Here is a 23,530-nt window from a genome sequence, read left to right as displayed (position 1 = left end):
GTGACGTCGCACGCTGACCGGAAAGCCAAAGAATGAAAATAGGGTTGAATTCTCATTTTCTTTTTCTTTTTTTTCGTTTTGTTTAAATGATGGGACCAGCAACAGAGAAGGCTCAAGCTCCTCCGAGGTTTGCGCCCAGACCTCGGTACTATACCAGAACCAGCAGATCAGATGAGCGGTAGGTCCGGGAAGTGAGGCGGGGAAAGACCATTTACAACAAGTCAAATATTCTTACAACGGATTTGAAAAGGGAACAAGCAGCCACAGGAGTCCGAGTTAGGCGCTCCCTCTTCCGTGTTCCAGTTAAGACCTTTGAACCGGGACAGACTTAACTCCAAAGTTAAACCAGATTGAGATGGCAAAAAAAAAAAAAAAACCCCAAAATGACATAATGAGTGTTCTTGTGCGAGGTGGGCCTTCACCTTTGTCGGGTGCCGGCCGCCCACTGGACGTGACTCTTGCGCCCTTTTTTGCAGACCTCATTTCACACGGCCGCCCATTTGAAAAGCCAAATTGCAGCCTCGGGTATTTCCCCGCTCACTCGGGCTTTTGCTTTCATTCAAACTGCGAGTTTTCCAAACCTTCCAGCGACAAAAGTGGATTAACAGGGAAAGCATCTGCCTTCTCCCATCAACAAAACTTTCCCGTTTGTCTTGACCAACTTGATCAAAGTGCCTCGTCGTCGGCGTGGAGACGGTTTTACCTGGAGTCCAAAACTCGCGTGAGGACGAACCCTCAAGTCCGGGTGTGTTCAGGCGCCGCAAGTCCTGGATGGACAAATCCTCGCGTGTCGCCGTCTTCAGATGTTTGACTCGGCTGCCTGTGGTTCGGTTCGCACTTGAGCATTCAACTCGCGACCCCACCCACCGCGTGGGAGCGTGCCGGCCTCGTCGTCGGCGTGGAGACGGTTTTACCTGGAGTCCAAAACTCGCGTGAGGACGAACCCTCAAGTCCGGGTGTGTTCAGGCGCCGCAAGTCCTGGATGGACAAATCCTCGCGTGTCGCCGTCTTCAGATGTTTGACTCGGCTGCCTGTGGTTCGGTTCGCACTTGAGCATTCAACTCGCGACCCCACCCACCGCGTGGGAGCGTGCCGGCTGGAACCCACACCCACGCTCACGCTTGAGGGATGTCGCTCCCTGCTGGCGTGATCGGGACTCGCTTCAAGTTTGAAGGCATTGGCAGGAAGGTCCTCAGGCCCCAGGCTTTTAGTTTTTTGCCCCCCAAGATTGAATCTGCGGCAGAGCGATAGAGTCCGCCATTGCGCTGACTGCACTTTGGCCTGCACTTGTCTCCCCCGTATCCTGGCCGGGACAATCTTCTCTTGTCTCCAAAGTCTTGTCTCGTCCTTCCAGGTGCTCGGACTCCTCCAGAATTCGATGGCCGCGTCGCGACTCATCGCGCACAGCGGCTTGTGACTCCCTCGGCTCACCTGGCAATTCATTGGCCACGTTGTCTCCGAGAGCCGTCTTTCTTTTTCTCAGAACTTTCCCATTTGGAGGAAGTTGACCTCAGGTTGGTTTTTCAATTGACTTTTGCTCAATTGTTCTTTTGCCCGTATCCCGCGGCCCGGCCCAGCGTTTTGACGCACGACTTTCCGAATAAAACATCTTTCGCTCGTGGGGCGAGAATCGAAAATGGCTACCGCACACCCGACGATGGTCGCAACTTGCAAGCACAAGCTTGTGGTTAAACATGTCCGACCTCCTTGTCAAATAGAAACTCGGTCCACAATCAAATGGAACGCGAGGAACTTGAGTTGTGAGTTGGAATATTTACAAATTGGGAAGGTGTATTCAGGAACACTTCTCTGAGGAACTATGAATCAAGAAGTTTTTATTCAAATAAACTAAAAGCATTACATTGGAATGAATCAATTGCTAACTATAACGCGTACATTACGACTGAAGATAATCAAGCAGCACTGCCGTGACCCTTGCGAGGATAAGCGGCCGAGGTGACCGTCGTCGCTTTCGCGGTCAGGCGCGCTGCGGGCACCTAAAGGCTTTCCTGGCCTGACGTCAGTCGGTGTAGGACCTCCCCGTGGCCCCGCCTCCTCACACAGCAGCAGTCATGGCGGACTACGACTACGACGATCGGGACCGGGCCTACAGCAGCTTCGGCGGCGGCACCAGAGGGTGAGTGCGACCGGCTTGAAAGGCCACGCCCGGCCGGATTTCCATTGCCGTTCTCCGGCAAACTCGCCGCGGGACCGCTTATTTACGCGCAGGCCGACTCGGGAACAGGCGGGCGGGCGGGCTCGCTCGTTGCATGGGCTAATTATGCTAACGAGCTAGCGAGCTCTCCTCCTCCTCCTCCTCTCGCTGCACCAAAAACGAGCTGTACGGCGAACGTCCAGCGCAGAACGTCCTACGTTTACGAGCAATCCTCCTCCTCGGCGGCGGCCGCGCCGCGCCGCGTGGCGTGGCGTGGCGTAATGGTGGGTGGTGAGTGTCTCCTTCGCCGTTTGACGCTCGCTGCCGCAGCAGCATCTTGACTTATTTCCCATACGTATGTGTGCATGCATGCATGCATGCATGCGGCTACGTTGACATTTGCGCTTCTCCCCAAACGTGTTGCGCCTTTGCTTTAAGATCGTCGTGTTGCCTGCCAGCTCATCGGTGAACTTTTGGGCTGGTCGGTCGGCGGCGCTGCGCCATCCCGATGCTAACTGGTTCCGATTCACTGCTGCCTCCGTTTACCATTAGAATTGGAGCTCGCACTGAAATCGTCACTGAAAACATCTTCTCCCTCCGCCCCCACCTAAAATCAAAATACTAAAGAAACAATAGCTTTGTATGGTCACATTAAATACAAGAGAATTGATCGTTTTTATTTGGCTTTTGAAAACGTGTTCGGGACATTCGCAACATTAGTCGCTGGCATTTTTGTGGAATTCTCGGAAAAAAGGATGACTTGGAACGCCTCTCAGGTATCTATTCCAATCAAAACTGCTATTCATTATTCAATGACATCAACTAATGTTCCATTTGTGCCATTTGATTGTTTTGAGTGAAGTAATCCCGTTTGAAACGTCACTGGGGGGGGACATCTGGACAAGAAAGATTGAGAAATGATCACATTTTCTGCAACTGACCCGGATGTTAATGTATGTGGCACACAGGTCTGTCACGGTTTTATGTTCCTAACGTGCAAGGCAAATTTAACCTCGCACTTAATTGAGAAGCGCGTTCAATGAAGTCCAAGTCACGTAAACGCACTTGATGAGAGTCTTTATGGCAAACTCAATTTACTGTGGGCTCAACTCTAGCGTGGCCCCGACCAGCACGCAATTTAAAGTAGAAATTAAAAAAAAGAATCATATCTTCTCAAACGTTATTTTTTTTTAAACACACAATAAGGACGGTGGTGTGAAAAATGTGTGCAAAACTAGCACCAACAACAAAAAAAGAAACCCCCCTCCATGGCAACGCTGCTGTAACTTTCACTCATTGAAAAATGTTTCTCTGCTTGCGTGGCGATGTCGCACTCCGAGGGCCGTCGCGATTGGTCGGTTCGTCGGCTCTGCGCACAACAATTTGTATAACATATTAAGATGGGAGCCACAAAATGTCGGTTTGAGATGCCCGCTTTATGGCGTCATAAAGTTCAGCGTTGAAAATTGCAATGCATGCTGGGTACCGAAGACCACCTGATCTGGGGCGGAGGAAAAAGACAACAGAAAAGATCGATTTTGATGTAAAATCCCCCAAACATTTCTTCACTAAAATGACTCCCGTTTCAAAATGAAATACACCTTAATGGCTATGCTGTGGACATGAAGTTTAACAATGTAAACAAAGCGACGACAGAATTGTCATATTTGCTGAAAAACAGAAGTGATGTGAAATAGATGTCAAAACAAAACCTGGACTCTTAGTGGGCGCCCAGGACAGGAGTCGAGACGCTCGGCGGCCAGATGAGCAGTGCGCACTTGGCCGCGGCGGCAGCGTACCAAAGTTTTTAGCCTTGTCCACGAACGAGAATGGCGGGAGTCCGACTCCCTCCCTCCCTCCCTCTTCTGGTTTTTGGCCTCACGGTCGGAGGTGATAAAGTGCGTGGCTCCGTATTTCATTTGAATTCAGTTGTGCTTCTCCTCCTCGGCCGCGCTAGCGACGTGGCCACGTCCCCTCACGGGAAAAATGAGTCCCTTGACACCCGCCGGATGGACAAGTGTCTTTCCAATCTTGGCTTGGGTTTTCTTCAATCAACGTCAGCGTGTTTCGTTTGTTCATTCTGTTGAGCTGATTTGGCTGTTTGTGCAATTTCTGCCATTTCAGAGACAAAAGTGGATCGTGTATTTGAAGACTGCATTTTTTTTTTTGGGGGGGGGGGTATTTTATACAAAAGGGAATCGTTACTGCTAAAACCAAGAATAAAATCCCACGGTCAAAAAAATGCATTCTCGCCCTCATTGTTAGTTTGCCGGTCAGCGGCTTTGATTTCAGTTTTGCAAGAGACGTTTTGGAGACAAAGTTAGAGAGAGCAGACTTCCGTGGTTTGGACACGTCCAGAGGCCAGAGAGTGAGCGCATTGGTAGAAGGATGCTGAGGATGGAGCTGGCAGGCAAAAGAACGAGAGAGACGAAGACCAAAGAAAAGGTTGATGGATGTTGTGAGGGACAGAGAGGAGGATGCACAAGATAGGCTGGGATGGAAAAAGACGACACGCTGTGGCGACCCCTAACGGGACAAGCCGAAAGAAGAGGAAGAAGAGAGCACTTTGCAATGCAGGTGTGCGGTTATTGTTTGGATTGCTTCACTTCACAGACTCTGTGTTTGAAGAGTGGGACGTTTAGGCCTGAAATACACAAAGACGTCCTCAGAATCACCTTTACTGGCCCAGTTTGTTCCGAGACACGCGTGGAATGCGTCTCCGCTAGTTGGAGCCTTCCGTTGTCCGATAGCAGCCACTACGACCAAACCAAAACAAAGACACGTGTGGAAGGAAAGTTTCCCACTAGCGTGCTGATGCTGCTGTCGTGCCAGTTGGTCCTCCAGAAATTTAGAGCACTTGAATGCAAGTGGCAAATGGCGCTATCATCTGGAACAGTGTCTGGTCCGGCTCATATTTTGTCCATTTTTTTGTCATACGTGCGGGGAGGAGCCTGCAGTCCTCTTATGTGGGCCCGCGGTCCCGCGAGTGAAAAATGGCATCAGCAGATCGCTTGATAACGGTGAAGAGCGATGCCCTGAACAAGTCGATCGAAATTGGCGCAAAAGATTGCTTAATTGGTTTTCTGATCTTTGAAAGGTCACAAAGTGTCCAAATCGCCCAAAGGTACAAAGACGTCAATGGATTGGTTTGGAATAACACAATGTAACGTTTCGGATTTGAGCGCTGGTATTTTTTTAAGTCACTCAAAGTGACACGCTAACTGTGTGTGTGTGTGTGTGTGTGTGCGTGTGTATGGCTGACACCCGCCGCGCGCACACACTCACTGCCTCCTCCGAGCACACTTTCGACTACACCCCAAGTGTAGTTTACTGTCAAACTAAACGTGCAACAAAAATCATTTACAAATGCAAGACACTTAATTTTTTTTTTTTACAAATTGCCGGCTTCTTGCTGTCAGTCACTATACAACGTGATAGCTACAATTAGCATTCAGTCACACGAAGTAATATTGATACACAAACTATTTCTTTTTTTTTTTTTTGGTCACCTTTTCTCGTCAAAAGGTCTGAGAATGCCGCTGGATGCACCATACGCAATTATGTTCGATAAGCACGGAATGTATTTGTTGCGATCAGGAAAGGTAACAAAATGCGTGTACACATGACACACTTTACAGGATTACTGCAGGACAAAGTGTCGTTTATGCACGTTGCAAGAACTCGGACCGTGATCGTCGGCTTTGAGGTCGACAGCTTCTTCGGTTTTTCCCCACTTTCTGCGAACTCGAGAGGCTGGCCTGCGACTCTCGAGATGATCCGGATGGACAATGGTCGCTTGTGAAAAATGTCATCCAAGTGGGCAAGAGTGGCTCGCAAAATGTGGCTCAAGCTCAGCGATCCCCAAAGCGCGAGGCGACGTTTCCGGGGAACTGTCCTACGGGTGTTGACGTAACGTCACGCCTTTCTTTTCTGACCCCGGATGTGGCAGGTGGACTTGCGTGTTGTGCGATCAAAGCCACACTGAAAGCGTTCCCAAAGGCCGGCTGCTGCGCCAAGCCCATTGTTACAAATTTCAAATACAAAGAAAACGTCACGTTACGTCCGTGCCATCCAACGATGGGGTTCTTGCGGACTTAATTTTACGCCCGGGGCAATAAATGGGTGAAAATGCGCAGGCCGGTACCGTTGAATAGGGGTGGTGATGTTCACAACGGCGGCTAACCTTGCCCGTCCGTCTCAGGCCCCGCGGAGGCCCCCCCGGAGGGCGGCGTATGAAGGAGCTTCCGTCGGAGCCGCCCTTCACCGCCTACGTGGGCAACCTGCCGTCACACACGGTCCAGGGAGACCTCGACAACATCTTCAAGGACCTCAGCATACGCAGCGTCCGACTCGTGCGCGACAAAGAGACAGACAAGTTTAAAGGTGAGTGGAGAAGGGAACCAGACTGGAAGAAGGACTGGTTTGCATCGCTTGCCTTTAATCACTGCAAATGGACCAAGGAGATTGGCCACATGAAGTGCATCTCGTTTTTCCCGTTTTAACAATATGGATCCATCCCTAAATGCAGATTTAGATTGACGCAGGTCGGGGACTTTCTACTTTGAGACTAAATATTTCCCCCAAATCCTAGTCTGTCAGGGACGCCCACCTTAACCTGAGTAAAAGAGAGCAGGTAAGTTTGAAAATTGGATGAAATTGAAATATCGGCGTGGTTTAAAAACAAAGAAATGGCCAGCTGGGGAAGCTTGTTGTGTTGTATTGACTCGAGAAAGAGAAAGTTTCAAAAATGCTCTTAAATTTGACTTTTCGACTTAAATATGATTATTGTTCAATACATCTCCTCAACCGTTTTGTTTGGTCTTCTGCACGAGGAAGCCCTTCTCTTATTGGCTGACGATTCTTAGTTACAAATATTGTCAAAGTGGAAACTGCAAAATGAGCTTTTCAAACGCAAATGGATCATTAACGGTGAGAGGGGCTGCCATCTGCCGGTGGATTTACAGCTTCCCGATGGGCAGATGAGGATGGGGGGCAGCGCCGGGGAACCCCAAGGTTTTGTCCTCTCCCCGCTACTCTTCTACGCCTCGGCCGCATCTCATTCTGTCCACCTGCCTTGCGACAACCGTCGAGACCTTCAAGTTCCCGGGAATTACAGTCTCAGAACCTGAAGTGGGGAAACTGCCATCAAATGAGTTCTCACAAAGGACCCGTAGAGAATGCGCTTCCTTCGGTTTCTGAGGAGGAACGGCCTGCCAGGGGAGCGGTCGTCGAATCGTTACCGTGTAGCTCCATCACGGTCTGCTTTGTGGGCCGCTTTAAAGAAAATAAAAAAAAAGCTGCTGAAAAGGTTGTCGGTGACCCCCTTGCCCACCATGGAGGACTTGCGCGCTTCCAGAACTGAGACAAGAGCATGCAAAATCCTCTTGGACCTCGGGCAGGCACTACCGAACAATCCAAACTAAAACTAGCAGACGCTCCGACGTCTTATTTCCTTTGCAATTACGTTCTTAAGCAGCCAGCTTGCGGTCATACTTTTGTTTCATGCATCGTCTCTTATAAGTGAAGATATTTGCCAAAATGGTACAGTCATTGCTAGATTACTAGCAATCTTTTCTTGCTGAGTGAGTGTTCTGGCAATGTCTGAAACGTTTTCTGCCGACGGACTTAGCGGCTGGAGCGGCTCCGACTACCAGAAACAAATTCCTAGTTTTTGTTTTTTGGCAAAATAATGACTCAGATGACTCTGATTCTGAGAAAATCAGCAGAATTGGTTGTGTCAGGGACTCTGGAGGCGTCTGAAATGCTCATTTTGCATTTTTTTCCCCAAATTGGACATGACCTCGTACTCTTGTCGCCAGGAATGTCCCACTTTTGTGAAGTTGTTTCTTTTCTCGACTTGAATTTGTGAGCGGGGGCGTCCGTGAGTAGCAGCCAAAGCAAAACGGAGTCAATGAATGAATGAATTGCGTTTACTGTACTGTTTGACTGTCTTTGAAAGGGTAAATCCCACACAAAGTTTTGATTTTGTCCCTGTTTCTCCACATTTCAAATGATCTTTCCAACCAGACATTCGACAAAGTGTCCTTTTTGGGAAATGTCGTCACTGATTTGAGGGATTGCGTCGGGAATTATTCACTCGTTCGCGACTCCCAAATCACTTTGGCCCATCCAACCAGTCTGTATGTGGTTCCTCATTCAGGTTTCTGTTACGTGGAGTTTGACGATTTGGACTCTCTGAAGGAGGCCTTGGCGTACGACGGCGCCGTGAGTGCATTAGCCGTCTCCGATAGTCCATTTGGATCGCGTGAGGCGTCCTCGCTGTATTTGTGACCGACGAACACTCCACCCCCCACCCAACAGGATTTAGGCAACAGGTCACTTCGGGTGGACATCGCAGAAGGACGGAGACAAGCGCCGCGAGGGGGGAGCGGATTCGGCTTCCCCAAAGACGACGCTCGAGGTAAGCCGACGGATCGCCTGGCTGTGGTGGCGCGCGTGGTGGCGCGCGCGCGTGCGGTCACGCTCATCATGTTCATCACATGCTCACCCGCGTCACGCAGCCCGGGTGCGTTCGTTGTCACGGGAATACCGACTCTCCACCGGCAGCAGGCGTTTCCTAGCGTCCAATTGGCGGCCGATCGCCGACTAACACGCTACCAGGGTGTTAACGGGCCTGTCGTCTGCAGGCCGAGGAGGTCATCGCGGAGGCGCGCCCCGAGGAGGACGGGACGACTTCATGGATCAGTCTGGCGGAGGTGCGGCGGTCGCGTGACTGGCAATCAGCCTTAAACAGCAAAACATTCACTCATCGACATAATCATTTGTGATTGTTGCTTGCGATGATGATGATGTAGTGAGACTCGTTCCTAATTCCTGATCAGGCTCTTTGGATGTCAGAAGGTATTTGCGCCCTTCTCAAATGTGTCATTTGTTTTGCACGGTTACCCGACTTGAAGATCCATCGATAACCCAAGTAAACATAGAATGCTGAAAATTTAATTCGGAAATGCTTGGCCCTCTATGTATGTTGGGGGGGGGGGGGGGGTAAATATGGAATACTGAGTTAATTTTCAGTGAGTGCACCGAAGCCGGATGACCTCCAGATCTATTCAGTCAAGAAAACACGTACGTAGAGCTTGTCTGGCAAAAGATTTCAAACGGCTGCAAGAAAATGTCACAATCTGAAGAAATCCAAGAACAGATGAGATATTAATCAGTCCGGGAATGCTTACAAAAGCCATTTGTAAAGCCTTCAGACTCCAGCAAACCACGGTGAGTGCCGTTATCCACAAGTGGAGAAACCTCGAACAAAGTTGAACCTTCCCAGGAAAAAATGACCACGTAGTGCATTCAGGAGGACACTGAGGAACGCAGGTCGCGTCAAGAAGAAGAAGTGCCTTTGGTCATGGCTCAACACGACTGGAGGCCAAAAATAGCACCCAGGACAGAGTTCCAAGGCCGTAGTCACTGCTGACCCCCTCAAAAACGGTTACAAAGACTTTGAGAATATTGTACAGACTGGGCAGGCAAAAGTGGAACTTTTTGAAATGTCACGTCGGCTTTCAAAACGAGCATCACGCCAACAGACAAACGTGGTGGTTTGCTTTTTGCCAGCAATCTTTTGGTCATCTTCCCACGATAAATAAAATCATTTCTTTTTGTTTACTTGGGTTATTTGATTAAAATGAAGCTTGGTTTTTGAGAAGGGGGGGGGGGAGGCGATGCTTTTTCCTTGCGTAAAAAAGTTGCCCTGTCGTGATGAAGGACTCGAAAAGGAGTCAGTCTGTTGACTCGCTGCCTTCCTTGCTGAATAGCGTCGTCGACGTCTGGTTTTCAGGCTACAGGGACGACGACTACTCCGGAGGACGGAGTCGGGGCGGCGGCCGTGGCGGCGACAGGAGGGGCGGCGGCGGCGGCGGCGGGATGGGACGCTTCCGAGACGGACCGCCTCGTGGGGGCATGACTGACTTCAGGGAACCGTCTGATGGTACTTGATTGATGGATGAAGCCGCCGGGAGGCAGCTATCAAATATTTGGACGCTCAAGTTGTCAACTGTCGCAGACAATCGTATGATTTGGATTCAAATGTCACCTTGCTTCCGTTTTTGCAACAACAACAAATCAGATAATCACAGTGGAAGCTCAGAGTTCTTTCGATTTGTCAACCTCAAACATTTTTTTCCCCATTGAAAATAATATCAATTCCTATCCTCCAAGTAGTCAGTTCGTATTGATCTGAAGGAGAGGGCGAAGCCAACGTACGTACAGCCAAGAATTGAATAGAAAAAAAAAAACTGAAGTTGTTTTTTGGTCACGGCGCGACGGCATCGGAGGGAGGATTCCGCCGGCCGGAGTCGGCCTCCGTCAATTATCATTTTTTTTCTTCTTTTATCGTCTGTGGCCTTTGCTTTGGAACGCTCGTCACTCGTTTATTACCTTTTGATTCTTTCAGATCGTTAATTTTGGCCAGCAAGCGTGTAGCCCGCCCACTTTTGTACTTTGCGACGATCTCTCTCGAGTTCGCTGCACTTTCCGATGTTGACGCCACCGCGCCGTCGGAACTCCGAGGGAGGCTTTGTCAGAAATCCAACGAAGGAAACCAAATAAACAAGCGACATTGCACACGAGGGCGGGATTTTGCACTCTCAACCTTTTTGGATCCATGCAAAAAAAAAAAAAAAAAGCAACTTCATGTCATCGACGTGTTATACAGTGTTGTGTATCCTACGGCTGTGAATAATCATTTTTGTTATGGATCTATTTTTGCGTAAATTGTTTTTCTCCGTAATGTCTGTCAGATGATGGACCAAAAATGACACTAAGGAAAGTCATGACACGCCAGACCGTTTGTTGTCAATCGATTTATCAAATCATGAGAAATGAAGTTGATAATCGATTAGTTGTTTGGAGCTTCTGTTTAATTCGGTCTAATTTCAGCCTCTCAACCGCAAATCGTCGTCGTCCATGAAAGCCCAAAAAAAAAAAAAAAAAAAAGGTGTTTGAGGATTATTTTTTTTTTTTTTTCTAACGGGAACTGAATGCGTTTTTCCTTTGGGAGTATTAAATGCTGTCCTCTTGTAAACAGCGACGAGATGGCAATTCCCAATTCCTCGCAGATGAGCTCAGTTTTGCAAATAATTTGGTAGCTTCACTCCTGACACATTGATTGATTGATTGGGACGTGATGGTTGATTGATTTTGGATGGACTGTTTTCCAGAGGAGCGCGCTCAGAGGCCGCGCCTTCAGCTGAAGCCTCGGACCGTGTCGGAGCCTCTCAACCAGGTGGCCAACCCCAACTCCGCCATCTTTGGGGGCGCCAAGCCGCGAGAGGAGGTGATTTCCCGGGAAAAAGCTCAAGACTGAAAGGGGGGGGGGGGGGCGGGGTTGTTTGCCGAGGGCTCCGATCGTGGGAACGGGGGCGACTGACGCTAACGCCGCTGTGAGAAGTACGTACTGACTGACAAACGGCAAAAGCAGACGCCGCCCTCTTCTTCCTCTTTTTCCCTTTCTTTTGGGGAGGGGGGGGGGCTCACCTCACCTCACCTCACCTCTTTGTCTCTTCACTCAGTGCAGATCCTCATTCTCAGCCACAAAATGAATCTTGAATCAAGTGGGTTAGAGAAATTGCCTGTGAATGCCCGAGAGCTCAAGCTGGAATTCATTCACTTGTCGAAAGAAACATGGACATGAAGTCGCTGCAGGGAGCATGTAAATATGTACAAGATCTCTTGCTTTGGGAATTTTATTGAAGATTTGGGACTAGTTGAATCATCGACGGTCTGTTCTTTTTGTGGGGAAAGTGGGAATTTGCTCAATGTATGAATGCTGGGACTATTTTCAAGTTGGAGTGGGTTGATACGGTCGAGAGTTTCGGAAGGTTGTGGAACAACGGAAGAAAGAATTTGGATCGAGGTCAACATCCAGTGATCCTCAAAAGTTGATGAACGCAGTCGCTGCGTCGTCATTCCCAACTCCCGAATCACCAGAATGGGATTCAGAGGTACTAAGTCGGTCTGCTCCAGTCCCCTCCCAAAGTGTCGGAAGGGCTTGGTTTTTGCTCTACGGCGGTACCTCGACTCACGACCGTCTCCGCTTCCGAAAAAGTTCAGGTTACAAAACGGCTCATCGGACAAGAATAGCGTGTCTCTTGTCACGATTGGCGCCCCGGGTTCCAGCCATCGTAAATATCCTGAATCTTGGTTTGTGTGGAGCGATAGAGCCGCTTTCCCATTGGCTATCGCCGCAGCATCTTCCTGGCATCCCGTTGGCTAAGGAGGACGTCAATCTTTACCCATGATGCTTTTCGTTTCCCTCGGATGCTCGAGCGTCACCGAATCGCACGCTAGCGCACGTTGGAAAAGTACAACTTTTTTGTTTGGGTTTTTTGCAAGCGTTTTCGTCTTTCGAAACTTTCGTGGCGTTAAATTCAATTTTTTTTTTTATTTTTTTTTTTATTGTTTATGTTAGTAAACGACCTCCGGAAGGAATTAATTGAGTAAGTGAAGGAACCACTGTATGCTGAAGACATTTGCGTTTCAGATCAAAAGATGACTATATGACAAAAATTCATAGTTGCAGCTTTAATTTCTTCCCATTTACATCTTCACGTCATTTTTCGTTTGGAGCTGCCCACTTTTCCAGTGAGCAAAAGTACACCATTCAATGATCTTCCCATGAATAACATTTGGTATTTGTTAGCGTAAGCCTGACGTGCGATAAGCGCATGAAGCTCGGACCCGAAGTTCATTTGAAAGGCTTTTGCAGGCCCGAACTCTTTTTGGACTTTCGGGCTCCTAATGCGTTGCTCTGTTGGGTTACGGTCCGGTGATCGACTTGGCCAGTCTAAGACCTTCCGCTTTTTCCCCCCTTCCTGATGAAGTCCTTTCGGGTCATTGTTTTGTTGCATGGTGGCGCTTCTCCTGATTAGTTTGGCTGATGTTTTTGTGGACTTGAATTCATTCTGGTGCCGCCATCGTCGCTAAAGACTGACTGGTGTGCCCGCTCCTGAAGCGTCCGTGCGAGTCCAAACCGTGAGATGACCTCCGCCTCGCTTCACAGATGAGCTCCTGTTTTGAATCCTAAGCAGAGTCTTTCTTTCTGCATACTTTGGCCTTTCCACCCCTTCGGCATCTTGGTCACATCAGTCCAGAAAACCTTTTGTGGCTCCTTTGCCAAGTCCGATCTTTTTGCCGACGCGTGGTTGGCATCTTGTAGCGACGACGAGTGGATTGTGCTACTTGTTGATAACCTTGGTCGAAGTGGCTTGCTCTGCGCACCGGTCGTTTTTCTTTTTCGGGACGTTCTAGATTGTCTTGGCTTTGGCCAAAGTTTTTGTACTTGCTCCTGTAGACAACCCTGTCGGGTCATCGTGTTTGCGAAACACAAAATGCCAAAATACAAGCGCTAGAATCGATGGAAAGGGCAACACCTGAGCAACTGGTAACACTCATCAGTCACCTTTCAATCCTTTTGCTCACTTCAGAAGTGGGTTCTGGCTTCAAAAACAAACCCCCCCCCCCAAAAAAAAAAAAAAAAACCCAACTTTTCTCATTCATTTTTTGATCTGAAAGTTTAAAAAGAAAAAAGATCCAACAAAAACAAAGCCGTTGACTTTGCCGTTCCAAATACCGGATGGCAAAAGCAGCGTCATCGTTTCGGTGGACGTTTTAGGAACGATCTGGGTCCGCTCCGTAAGAATGCCCACACGGCGATTGGGGAGTCGTACCCCACCTAACTCTCCAAGCGCTAAGAACGGATTTACAGTGGACGTTTTCCGAGGGTGATCGTGATGCATTTGGTGTCGCTGTAAAGCAAAACGCACTGCAAAAATGGAACATTTTACCTGGTAATTGAATCTTAACGTAGAAACGCACTTCTAGACAGTTTGGACTACATTTTAAGGAAGACGCTGATCTTTCTTCCTTCCTTCCTTCCTCCCCCACTCCCCCCCCCCCACACACACACATACGAACGCACTTAAAACACTTTGTCCCTAAAATTAACGAGGAAAACTAATCAGCCAATGGAAAGTATATGAGTTGATTTGATCTTATTTCTGAAAATGGAGGAAAAAAAATTCAAACTGTCTTAAAATAATATTTTTGCTAGAAATGAGTGTGTTTTTGCAGCGTATTGTTTTTTTTAAAGCATACATTAGATAACACTTCAGAAGTGGCGGATGCACGTTTGGCTTTCTGGGCTCCGCCCCTCGGTTCGGCGTGCTGCGATGTCACCGCTGACCGCGGCCACGTACCGAAGCCCCGCCCCCTCGACTCTGGACGCCATGTGGTTTCCTGGTCGGCTTGTCGCTAGCTGGTTGTCTTGTCTCCTCGTTTCCATGGCGATAGTCTCACTGCATTCAGCCATTTGGTTTTCTCTTCCTCGTGTTAATGTCGGTGTGATGATTGAATTTGAACCTATTTCACTGCGAAATGATTTGTTGGTGTTTCATCATGCAAATATTGACATGTCTGTCCAAAATCAGGTGTTGAGAATTGACATGATCGGGTCACGTTTGGAAGAAATTAGCATATTTGTTCATTAATGCTCTTTATCCGTTCTATTAATCAACGAATCTGTTCAAGGCGCCATCATTAAAAACGAATTGATAACTCCTCAAATTAATTGACGACTATTTTGATGTACAAGAACTTATTTCGAGACCTTGTTGAATTGAAAATTGTCCAAATAGTAAGATTTTTGTCGTCCTCCATGAAGTCCGACTTGGGTCAGTCTCGCTGTTTTCTCCAAACCAAACGGTTGCAACTATTTGCTTTTACTTTGCGTAGGGGGGAAAAAAAAAAAAATTCCAGTTCGTCAGAATCTGTGTGCATTTTCTGACATTAATTTGAATTCATGTCCTGTTTTTATAAAGGAAAGGGGAATTGTTTTTGTAACGGATTCATTCATTTAAAAAAACCAAAAAAAAAACAAGATTTATTACGAAATTATGAAATGTTTTTTTTTTTTTTTTTTTTAAAGGAGCCATCAATTTTCTACCGATGAGCCGAGGTCAGGTCGCAGGGCAGTATTTTTAGCAGGGATGCCCAAACTCCCCCCGGCCACTTGATCCGGCTCTTCCTGGCGGTCCCCGAGGAGATCCCAGGCCAGCCGAGAGACGCGTGTCCCGGGTTGTCCCCGGGGGTCTGGTCCCTCACAAGGAAGTCCTCAGGGAGGCATCTGGATCAGATGCCTCAGCCACCTCCTCCGGCTCCTCTCGATGCAGAGGAGCAACAGCTGGACTTTGAACTCCTCCCGGATGAGCAAAGTTCTCACCTGTTCTCGAAGGGAGAGCCCGGACAACCTGCCACTCGTATCCAGGAGCTTGTTCTTTCGGTCGCGACCCACATCTCGTGACCATCGCTGAGGGTAGGAATGTAGATCGACTGGTAAATTGAGACATTCACCTTTATTCTGAGTTCCTTCTTTACCACAATAGACGGATACAAACTCATCACATGAACTGCAGGCGCTGCACCGATCACCCTGCCAATCTCGCGTCTTATTCGGTCACCCGTGAACAAAACTCCATGATACTTGAACTCCTCCGCTTGGGGGCAAGATCTCATGCCCAACTTGGGGAAGACATGCCACCCTTTTCCCCACTGTGGATCATCGTCTCAGATTTGGAGGTGCTGATTCTCATCCCGGCCGCTTCACGCTCTGCTGCAAACCGCTCAAGTGAGAGTTGGAGATCAGGGCTTGATGAAGCCAGCAGAACCACATCATCTCCAAAAAGCAGATAAGCAACACTCAGGTCACCAAAGCAGATCTCCTCTCTGCTTTAGCTGTGCCTTAAAAGTTATGAACAGAATTAGTGACGAAGGGCATTCTTGGCGGACTCCAACCATCACCAGAAACAAGTTTGACTTACTGCCAGTAATGCAGACCAGACTCTTGACACCAGTCATACAGGGACCGAACAGCCCGTATGCAGGGAGTCATTACCCCCTACTCCTGAAGCACCCCCTTACGGGATTTCCCGAGGGGCACGCTCGAACACCTCCAAGTCAACAAAACACGAGTAGGCTGCCTAGGTAAACTCCAATTGACCCTCGAAGACCCTGCCGAGGGTGTAGAGTTGGCCCACTGTTCTACGGCCAGAACGAAAGCCACACTGCTCCTCCTAAAGCAGAGCTTCAACTTCCCGACACATCCTCCTCTCCAGGACTCCTGAATAGCCAGGGAGGCCGAGGAAAGTGACCCCCACCCTGGTGTGCCCACCCAGAGGCACTGTCTATGACGTGTACCCTATGTTGCAGAGGCGTGTCAACCAGGACAGCCCCACAACATCCAGAGTCCGACAGGCTAAAAATCCCCCGGTAGGACTCCATCTCGACAGCATCACCAACAGGTTCAGGGATTACCACCATAAATGTTCCAGTCCATCTCCTCCGGAACCCGACCAACGTTCTGTTGAAGGTGGGAGCTGAAACTCCTTCTGACAGGAGATTCTGCCAGACGTTCCCAGCAGACCCTCACAATACTTTTGGGCCCGCCACGTCGGACTGGGATCTTTCCCTACCATTGGAGCCGACTCACCACCGGGTGGTGAACAGTTGACTGCTCCGCCCCTCTCTTCCCCCGAGCGTGTATGAAAGGACCACAAAGTCCACCATCGAACTCCAACCTAGTCCGTCCTGGTGCCAAGTGGACATGCGGACACGCTTGTGCTTGAACATGGTGTTTGCTACGGACACTTCGTGATGAGCACAGAAGTCCAATGACGGAATACTGCTTGGGTTCTGATCGACAGGGCCGTTCTTCACAGTCACGCCCTTCCAGGTCTCACTGTCATTGCCCACGTGAGCATTGAAGGCCCTCAGCAGAATGATGCGGCAATTCTCTCCAGCACTCCAAAAAGGGTGGGTACTCTGAACTGCTGTTTGGTGCATCGGCGCAAAGAACAGTCAGGACTCGTCAGCCCACCCGACGGCGGAGGGAGGCTACCCTTTCATCCGGTGGATGAAACCACGCCGTACATCCGCCAAGCCGGAAGGCAACAGTGTTACAAACATCTGGAATTCCAGTCCAACCCCTCTCAAGACGACGGGTACCAGAGCCCAAGGCATGTGTGCACCCGTGTCCAACTATATCTAGTTGGAATTTCTCGACCTCGCACACCACCTCGGCCTCATTCCCTGCCAGAGAGGTGCAATTCCGCATCGCTCGAGCCAGCCTCTGTAGCTAGAGATCGGCTCACCAACGGGCCCGCCTTGGGCCACCGCCCAGCTCACACTGCGCCCGACCCTTACGGCCCACGGGGAGGGGGACCCACATTATCCCGACCTGGGCCCGATGGGTGCTTGCCTTCGAGCCCCTCCTCCAAGCCGGCCTCCGTAGGGGGTGCCCGGGTGATCCACGTCCAGGAAAGGGAAACCTTCATCCACATTTGTATTTTTCTTCATAGCCGTGCTTTGTCCGGTCCCTCACCTCGAACCTGTTTCTCTTGGGTGACCCTACCGGGGGCGGGAAGGTCTTAGACCACTTAGTTCCTTGGATCATTGGAACACAAACTCCTGCCCCGTGACAGGGTTGACGGCTTCCTGGAACGGTTTCTTTTTTTTTTTTTTAAGGATATATCAGAAAATGCACAAAGCGATTCTGATTGGGCTCCTGGTTTGGTCTGTAATTTCTGTCTGAAAATAGGCAAAAAAAAGCTCTTAGCAGAGGTTTCCAAATGTCGGGACTGCTTTGATGGAGGATTGAAATGAGAGATTTGCAGTTGTTGAGAGGCTGAAGGATGATTTGGACAATTTTGTAGTTGGATGAGGTTCTTCAACCATTGTCAAATAATTTGATAACATACTCGTTAAAGTGTCGCGCCTCCAATTGACGTGTCGGATTGTGTCATATTATAAGAAGTATAACGCGTTTGACCCTCGCCGGCCGGAGGTCCGGTTTCCTTCGTTGCGCCCGCCCGTCCGGCGGTGGCCGACGTTTGCTTTGTCTGTTGCTCACGTCGTCGTCGTCGTCGTCGTCGTCGTTGTTGATCTGCTCGTGTGTCTTCCGTTGCAGCAGTGACGCGTTTGCGGCGGCCGAGTGGACGGCGGAAGAGTGGAAAAGAAAAGCAGAAAAAGGTTTCGTTGTCAGTGTGGACCACCAGAAGAAAGAGCAAAGTCCAAATTGTTGTGGCGAGCAAGCACCACACCACACCACATCACACCATCTTGTTTTACTTCCTTTGCCTGCCCCCCCCCCCCCCAAAGTTCTCGCTTTCTGCTCCTGGTCCACACCTGCTCCCTCCTTCCCTCTCGGTCCGGTCCAGACTCTGCTTTGGGCCCGGCCCGGACTTCGGTCTGGACCGGGTCCACATCGGGCTTTGGACCTGGTTCCCATATCTATGTGCTCTCGTGGACCGGGTCGGGGTCTGTCATTGTTTGGGTTCTTGTCTCGTGTGTTCTGGATGTCGCAGACACTTTCTTACTGTACAAATGAAATAAAATGGCTGTTTTAAATGTTTTTTTTTTTTTTTTTCTGGTGACAATGATGGCAATAAACTGAATCATCAAACAGTGTGATTGGACCTCAAAACACACTTTGATTTTGCACGCTTCCTAACTGCGACGCGCGTTGGTCGTTTCGTTGCGCTGTTGGAATTTTAAGTGCAGTTTGGGGAAAAATTGTGAGCGATACGGCGGGCACAGGCACAGATCCAGGCCCGGTGGTGCTCCGGCACCAGGTCTTTTTCCATAGATGACAAAAGTGTCTTTCACTATTTCACTCATTTTAGCCACTTGTATCCGGGATCCTGAACTTGTGACCATAAGAGAGGGTACGAATGTCGATCGATTGCGAAATTGAGAGATTGACCTTTAGTCTTAGTTCCTTCTTCACCACAACGGACCGATTGAAAGTCGGCATCACTCGCAGACCCCGGCACCGGTCCCCCTGTGGCTCTCTGGTTCCATTCTTCCCTCACTGGGGAACAAGACCCCAAGATCCTCGGAAGTGCTCAATAGAACTCCTAAGCTGGTTTTGTTTTGTGTCGGTGGGAAGTGGTTCCAAATGTGTGCTACACAAAAGAATCCATGCCCATGTTTAATTTTGATGCATTAGCATTTCATCTGTTGTTCAGAATGTATACAGGTGTACTTTTAAACCTTTGTGAAATTCAATTTGAATGGGATCATATTGAAAGGATTTTTCAGGATGATCATATTGCGGTGACGTCGTAATATGAAATGTACTTTTATCAAGTGTGACTAGCATTTACATGAAGACTTATTAGGCCTGGCTCGTATTTGGAAGTTTTTGGGTTCTGTTCGGGTCGTGTTCCCACTCTTTGTGCGCCCAGTTCTGGGCCTTGCCTACCGGAAAGCTCGCGACTGTTTGTGAAAGGAGTGTCGCGTTGTTATGACGTTGCCTGGCCAAGCGCGTTTCGCACCTGCGTGCGACCCGATGACGTTGAGCGAGCACCTGATGACGTCAGCTGGCCACCTTGTTCCTGTTTTGGCAGCTAACTGCTGTTAGCTGCTAGCCGTCACCCGAATGTCCACAGGTGAGAATTGTTTTCTTTTCTTTTGTCTCGAGTGTGTTTAGTTTTTTCGCTGTCGCTGCTGCCTTGTCGTACTTGGAAATGCCGTCGTGGTTTTTCAACTTTTTTGGGGGGACGAGCTCGCCGCTAGCATTATTAGCTTTAGCATACTCTACGTAAAAAAGTCGTCAAGTGTGACAAAAGTGTTGGAAGTGAAGGGCAAAGGTGACTTTTCGAACGGGGACGCGTTGACGTCTCGAGCTTTGACCAGCGGAACGTCGACGTCAAGTTCAACTGGTGGCGGAAGTCAAAAGTTGACCAACTTTGGCCAGAACTCCTTTCGTAAAGTTCACAAGTTGTGACAAAAGTTTGACCAAGTCCAAGCTTGAAGGCTTGCAAACAAAGTCCCACTTTTCATCTTTTGACTGTAACAAAAGTTTGGAATATTTTGTCACCTGTGTCGCAAATTAAAGGAAGCGTTTCAACTTCGCTTCGGGTACACGACAAATAAATAAACAAACAAACCCCCCCCCAAAAAAAAAAAATGCCTTGTAAATTAAAACACGTTGAAAGAAAGAAACCACCACGACGACGTCTGCTTGAAGTTCAAGTTGACAACTTGCATCTTCCGCCGGCAAAAGACATTGCAACGGGTCATTTGTTCGTTTTTAACATAAATTATAAATATGAACATCATCCCGGGAATGAAAAGTCGACAGCACAACCAAATGTCAAATACAAAGTCATGGAGCGCACACACACGCAAAAAAAAGAAAAGCGGAAATCGAAAACAACCACTCGGAAACTCTCAGCATGGAGTCAAAAGCGCTGCCGATTTTTTTTTTATCAACTTTTGCACATTGCTGAATCCAAGGAAGAATTATGAATATAAGAAAAAAAAAACCATTCTGTAGGTTGCCCTTTGACCCTATATCTGGGTCATGTTTATATCATTAAAAAAAGGAATCCAAATGTGGCGTTTTTGAATCAGCTTTGGTTTTCGAGGGTTCGAGAAGACCCGAAAGAACCCAATCGGGTCACAACATTAAAAGAGGATTTGGAGCTTTTGGCTTCTCCACGGTTAAAGTTTTGAATGTCATTTTCCACATTCATTACGTAAAGTCAAATGGTTGCAAAACTGCTTCATGAAATTGCACGTTTGAAATGTGGAACGTGGCCCCAAAGTATTCAGTCAGGCACCGATTGGGCAAGTTCTCAAGTCGGGAAAAGAATATCCACGTCGGTACCGAGCATTTATGTCAAATTAACGGGCCAAAATAGCAGAACCTTTCGCCTCATCCTGTCGTCGTCCCCCCATAATGTCTTCATAACTCCTTGAACAATCAGTTGTTATTTCCCAAATCGTTTGTGGTCAGAAATGTGGGCGTCGTGTTGTCATTGGCTCTGTTTGGACTCCGCCGCCGACGAGGTCGGCGGGGCCCGGCCGCGCCCTCGGTCCTACACAAACTCCGCCTTCAGCGCCCAGCCGACTCCGCCCCCCGCACCAGAAAACGCCTGCAAAGCTTGTGGCCGGCGTTTGGACACGCCCACCACCAAGGTAAGACCCACCGATCGGAGCTGATATTCGGGGCCCGACCGCGTCAAATATTTGCGCAGACCGGCTGACCCATCTTGCGTTGTCGTCCAGCAAGCGCGCTAACGCTAATCCGTTTCGTCCGCCAGCGCGTTCGATAAGGCGACTCGGTCTCCGTGTGCGCTAACGCGTATCCTGCAGATTTGTTAACCCTAACGCTAACCCGTCCCGGTGTCACCCGCCAGCACGTGTGCGCCGACTGCAAAGAAAACTACTGCAACCGCTGCTCGGCCCAGTCGGAGCCCCGGCCCCGCCTGTGTCACACCTGCCGGCGTTTCCACGGCAACCTGCTCCAACGGGCCGAGCTGATGAAGCTGAAAGTCAAAGAGCTGCGAGACTACCTGCACCTGCACCACGTCGCCACGCACTTGTGTCGCGAGAAGGTACCGCGCGGCGCCCCCCGGCGGCCGCAACGATCCCGTTTGGGTTCCCTCGAGCTAGCAAAAGGGAGAGCGGACGCTCTCCTTCCGCCGGCTTGCTAGCGTTTTGCGTCTCTCGCGACCAAGCGCGGGACGCGGGTCGGTCGGCTCTGGCCCAAACGGAGCCTTCTGACCGACGGGCTGTTTGACGTTTAGTTTTTGGGCCTTTTCACAAATGATTTAGTCGCAAATGTGACGCTGACTCAACGCAGTGTTTGACGGGCAGGAGGAGCTGGTGGAACTGATCCTGAGTCAGCAGCCGTCTCCGTCCGAACCCCTCGACGGCGACCCCGCGCTCCACCCCCCCCCGCCGACCCTCGACCCCGACGTCCGGACCCCCGGGGCCGTGACTCCCGACGACGGCCCCCCCGCAGAAGCCGACGTCCCCGACCGGGAACAGGTGGGAAGTGTGCCGGGTGCTAGCTGCTAGCGCCTGCAAATCCCTCCTTTTTTGTTTGTTTTTCATCGCACCAGACGGTGAAGATGCTCATTTGCGTATCTCCGCTCAGGTCAACAATTGAAGAGCGGCTCACGTTTCATCCTTTTGTGTTGTCCCGTCAAGCAAAACGGAGGCTTTTTAAGATTCCGCATTAGAATTGAAGTTGACTGAGGAGCAACAGAATTTTAGAGACAAAGTTGGGGACCAGAACCCCTCCCGCAAAATGTGGAAAAACCACCAAGTAGGCCCCCCCCCCCCCCAACAACAAGGGGCCCGCAGGGCTGTGGCTTGCACGTGAACTCACAAAAACAAAGACCGGCAGACACTTGCTGGTGCACGCTAACGTCAATCCATCCCCGCGTCAGAATTCCCTTTTCCCGATTCGGGAAAAGTTGCTCGTAAATAACGCAACACGTTACGTGATTGTCAGCCCCCCGTCATTTTATGGGATTGTCCGCTGGGCCGTTTATTTGGCGCCGTCCGGCCCCTCCGCAGCGAACGCGCCGTTAATGTTACGAAGAAGGCTCCGCTCGCGTCGGTCGAAATCTGACACGCGCGGCGGGCTCTCGTCAACGCAGGGCCCGGAGCCCCCCGAGGACTCGGCCGAGGACGCGGCGGGCCGCAGGGCGTCGCTGTCGGACTTGGCGAGCGAGGACGACGTCGAGGCGCTGAGCGTGCGGCAGCTGAAGGAGATTCTGGCCAGGAACTTTGTCAACTTCAAAGGCTGCTGCGAGAAGTGGGAGCTGATGGAGCGGGTCGCCCGCCTCTTCCGGGACCGCCGCCGCAACGCCGCCGCCGGTGAGGACCCCGCCGGCACCCTTTCGCGTGCGCCGGCCGTCTTCGGCGCGCGACTCCAGATCCGAACGTGACGTGTTCCTTGCGTGCGTGTCTCCCCCTAGAGGAGGACGGCGGTTGCGCTCCGACGGGCTCCGAGCAGAACCTGTGTCGCATCTGCATGGACGCGGCCATCGACTGCGTGCTGCTGGAGTGCGGTCACATGATCACGTGCACCAAGTGCGGCAAGCGGATGAGCGAGTGTCCCATCTGCCGCCAGTTCGTCATCCGAGCCGTCCACGTCTTCAGGTCCTGACGCGGACTCCCGAGTCCGCCGGAAGACCACAGCGAACTCGCTTTATGTTTACACCTTTTGCCTCGGTGGAGGTCGTCCAAAATGCTGACGTCGGACGATGAAAATATTCAACGCGGCGCCTTCACATCTTTGTCTTTGCGTGTGTGTGTGCGTTTAGTAACAATTTTTCGTTGTTACGACTTGCCGAGTACTTTTTCTTTCCGAATGATGATGATGATTACGATGATGTACAACTCTTTTAAATAAAAGTATCAATTTGTCACCGGCTGAATTATTACTATTATTATTTTTTTTTTTTTTATTTTCTCTTCAGGGGTTCCAAAGTCTTGGTCCAAAATAAATACAATGAAGTTGATACACTAACCCCCAAAATATTACAACTTTGTTTCTAAAAT

At 49.8% G+C, this 23,530-nt stretch overlaps 2 protein-coding genes across 6 annotated transcripts; both read left to right on the top strand.

Moving 5' to 3' along the window:
- Positions 1-1,977: 1,977 nt before the first annotated feature.
- eif4h (eukaryotic translation initiation factor 4h) lies at positions 1,978-18,578 on the top strand. 5 transcript variants are annotated; one of them, XM_061826922.1, is made up of 8 exons: positions 1,978-2,137; positions 6,357-6,538; positions 8,316-8,380; positions 8,477-8,576; positions 8,803-8,871; positions 9,954-10,103; positions 11,335-11,450; positions 18,138-18,578. In XM_061826922.1, the coding sequence occupies exons 1-8, from the start codon at positions 2,073-2,075 to the stop codon at positions 18,138-18,140; spliced, it is 750 nt and encodes a 249-aa protein (XP_061682906.1). In that variant the 5' UTR covers positions 1,978-2,072; the 3' UTR covers positions 18,141-18,578. The 5 variants fall into 5 exon arrangements, with proteins under 5 accessions (XP_061682906.1, XP_061682905.1, XP_061682907.1 ...); XM_061826921.1 differs by having other exon boundaries at positions 18,135-18,578; XM_061826924.1 differs by lacking the exon at positions 1,978-2,137 and adding an exon at positions 2,254-2,446 and having other exon boundaries at positions 18,135-18,578.
- An 830-nt stretch (positions 18,579-19,408) lies between these two features.
- On the top strand, positions 19,409-23,402 carry rffl (ring finger and FYVE-like domain containing E3 ubiquitin protein ligase). Its single transcript, XM_061826913.1, has 6 exons — positions 19,409-19,617; positions 20,970-21,151; positions 21,373-21,570; positions 21,833-22,006; positions 22,624-22,843; positions 22,945-23,402. Exons 1-6 carry the CDS (start codon positions 19,608-19,610, stop codon positions 23,133-23,135), a joined length of 975 nt encoding a protein of 324 aa, XP_061682897.1. The 5' UTR covers positions 19,409-19,607; the 3' UTR covers positions 23,136-23,402.
- The last annotated feature ends 128 nt before the right edge of the window (positions 23,403-23,530 follow it).

Source organism: Syngnathoides biaculeatus, chromosome 8 (genome assembly GCF_019802595.1).
Source record: "Syngnathoides biaculeatus isolate LvHL_M chromosome 8, ASM1980259v1, whole genome shotgun sequence".
In the NCBI taxonomy this organism is placed as follows: domain Eukaryota; kingdom Metazoa; phylum Chordata; class Actinopteri; order Syngnathiformes; family Syngnathidae; genus Syngnathoides; species Syngnathoides biaculeatus.
The sequence above is the reverse complement of the archived record's forward strand: the minus strand, read 5'-3'. Positions and strand labels throughout refer to the sequence as shown.

What these genes read in the sequence shown, in the direction of transcription:
- eif4h (XM_061826920.1), top strand. Translation starts at nt 2,073, where the DNA reads ATGGCGGACTACGACTACGACGATCGGGACCGGGCCTACAGCAGCTTC. An exon ending in AGAGACAGACAAGTTTAAAG is followed by an intron (nt 6,539 to 8,315) that starts GTGAGTGGAGAA and finishes TTCCTCATTCAG; the next exon opens with GTTTCTGTTACGTGGAGTTT. An exon ending in CCCCAAAGACGACGCTCGAG is followed by an intron (nt 8,577 to 8,802) that starts GTAAGCCGACGG and finishes TGTCGTCTGCAG; the next exon opens with GCCGAGGAGGTCATCGCGGA.
- rffl (XM_061826913.1), top strand. An exon ending in TGGACACGCCCACCACCAAG is followed by an intron (nt 21,152 to 21,372) that starts GTAAGACCCACC and finishes GTCACCCGCCAG; the next exon opens with CACGTGTGCGCCGACTGCAA. An exon ending in CGCACTTGTGTCGCGAGAAG is followed by an intron (nt 21,571 to 21,832) that starts GTACCGCGCGGC and finishes TTTGACGGGCAG; the next exon opens with GAGGAGCTGGTGGAACTGAT.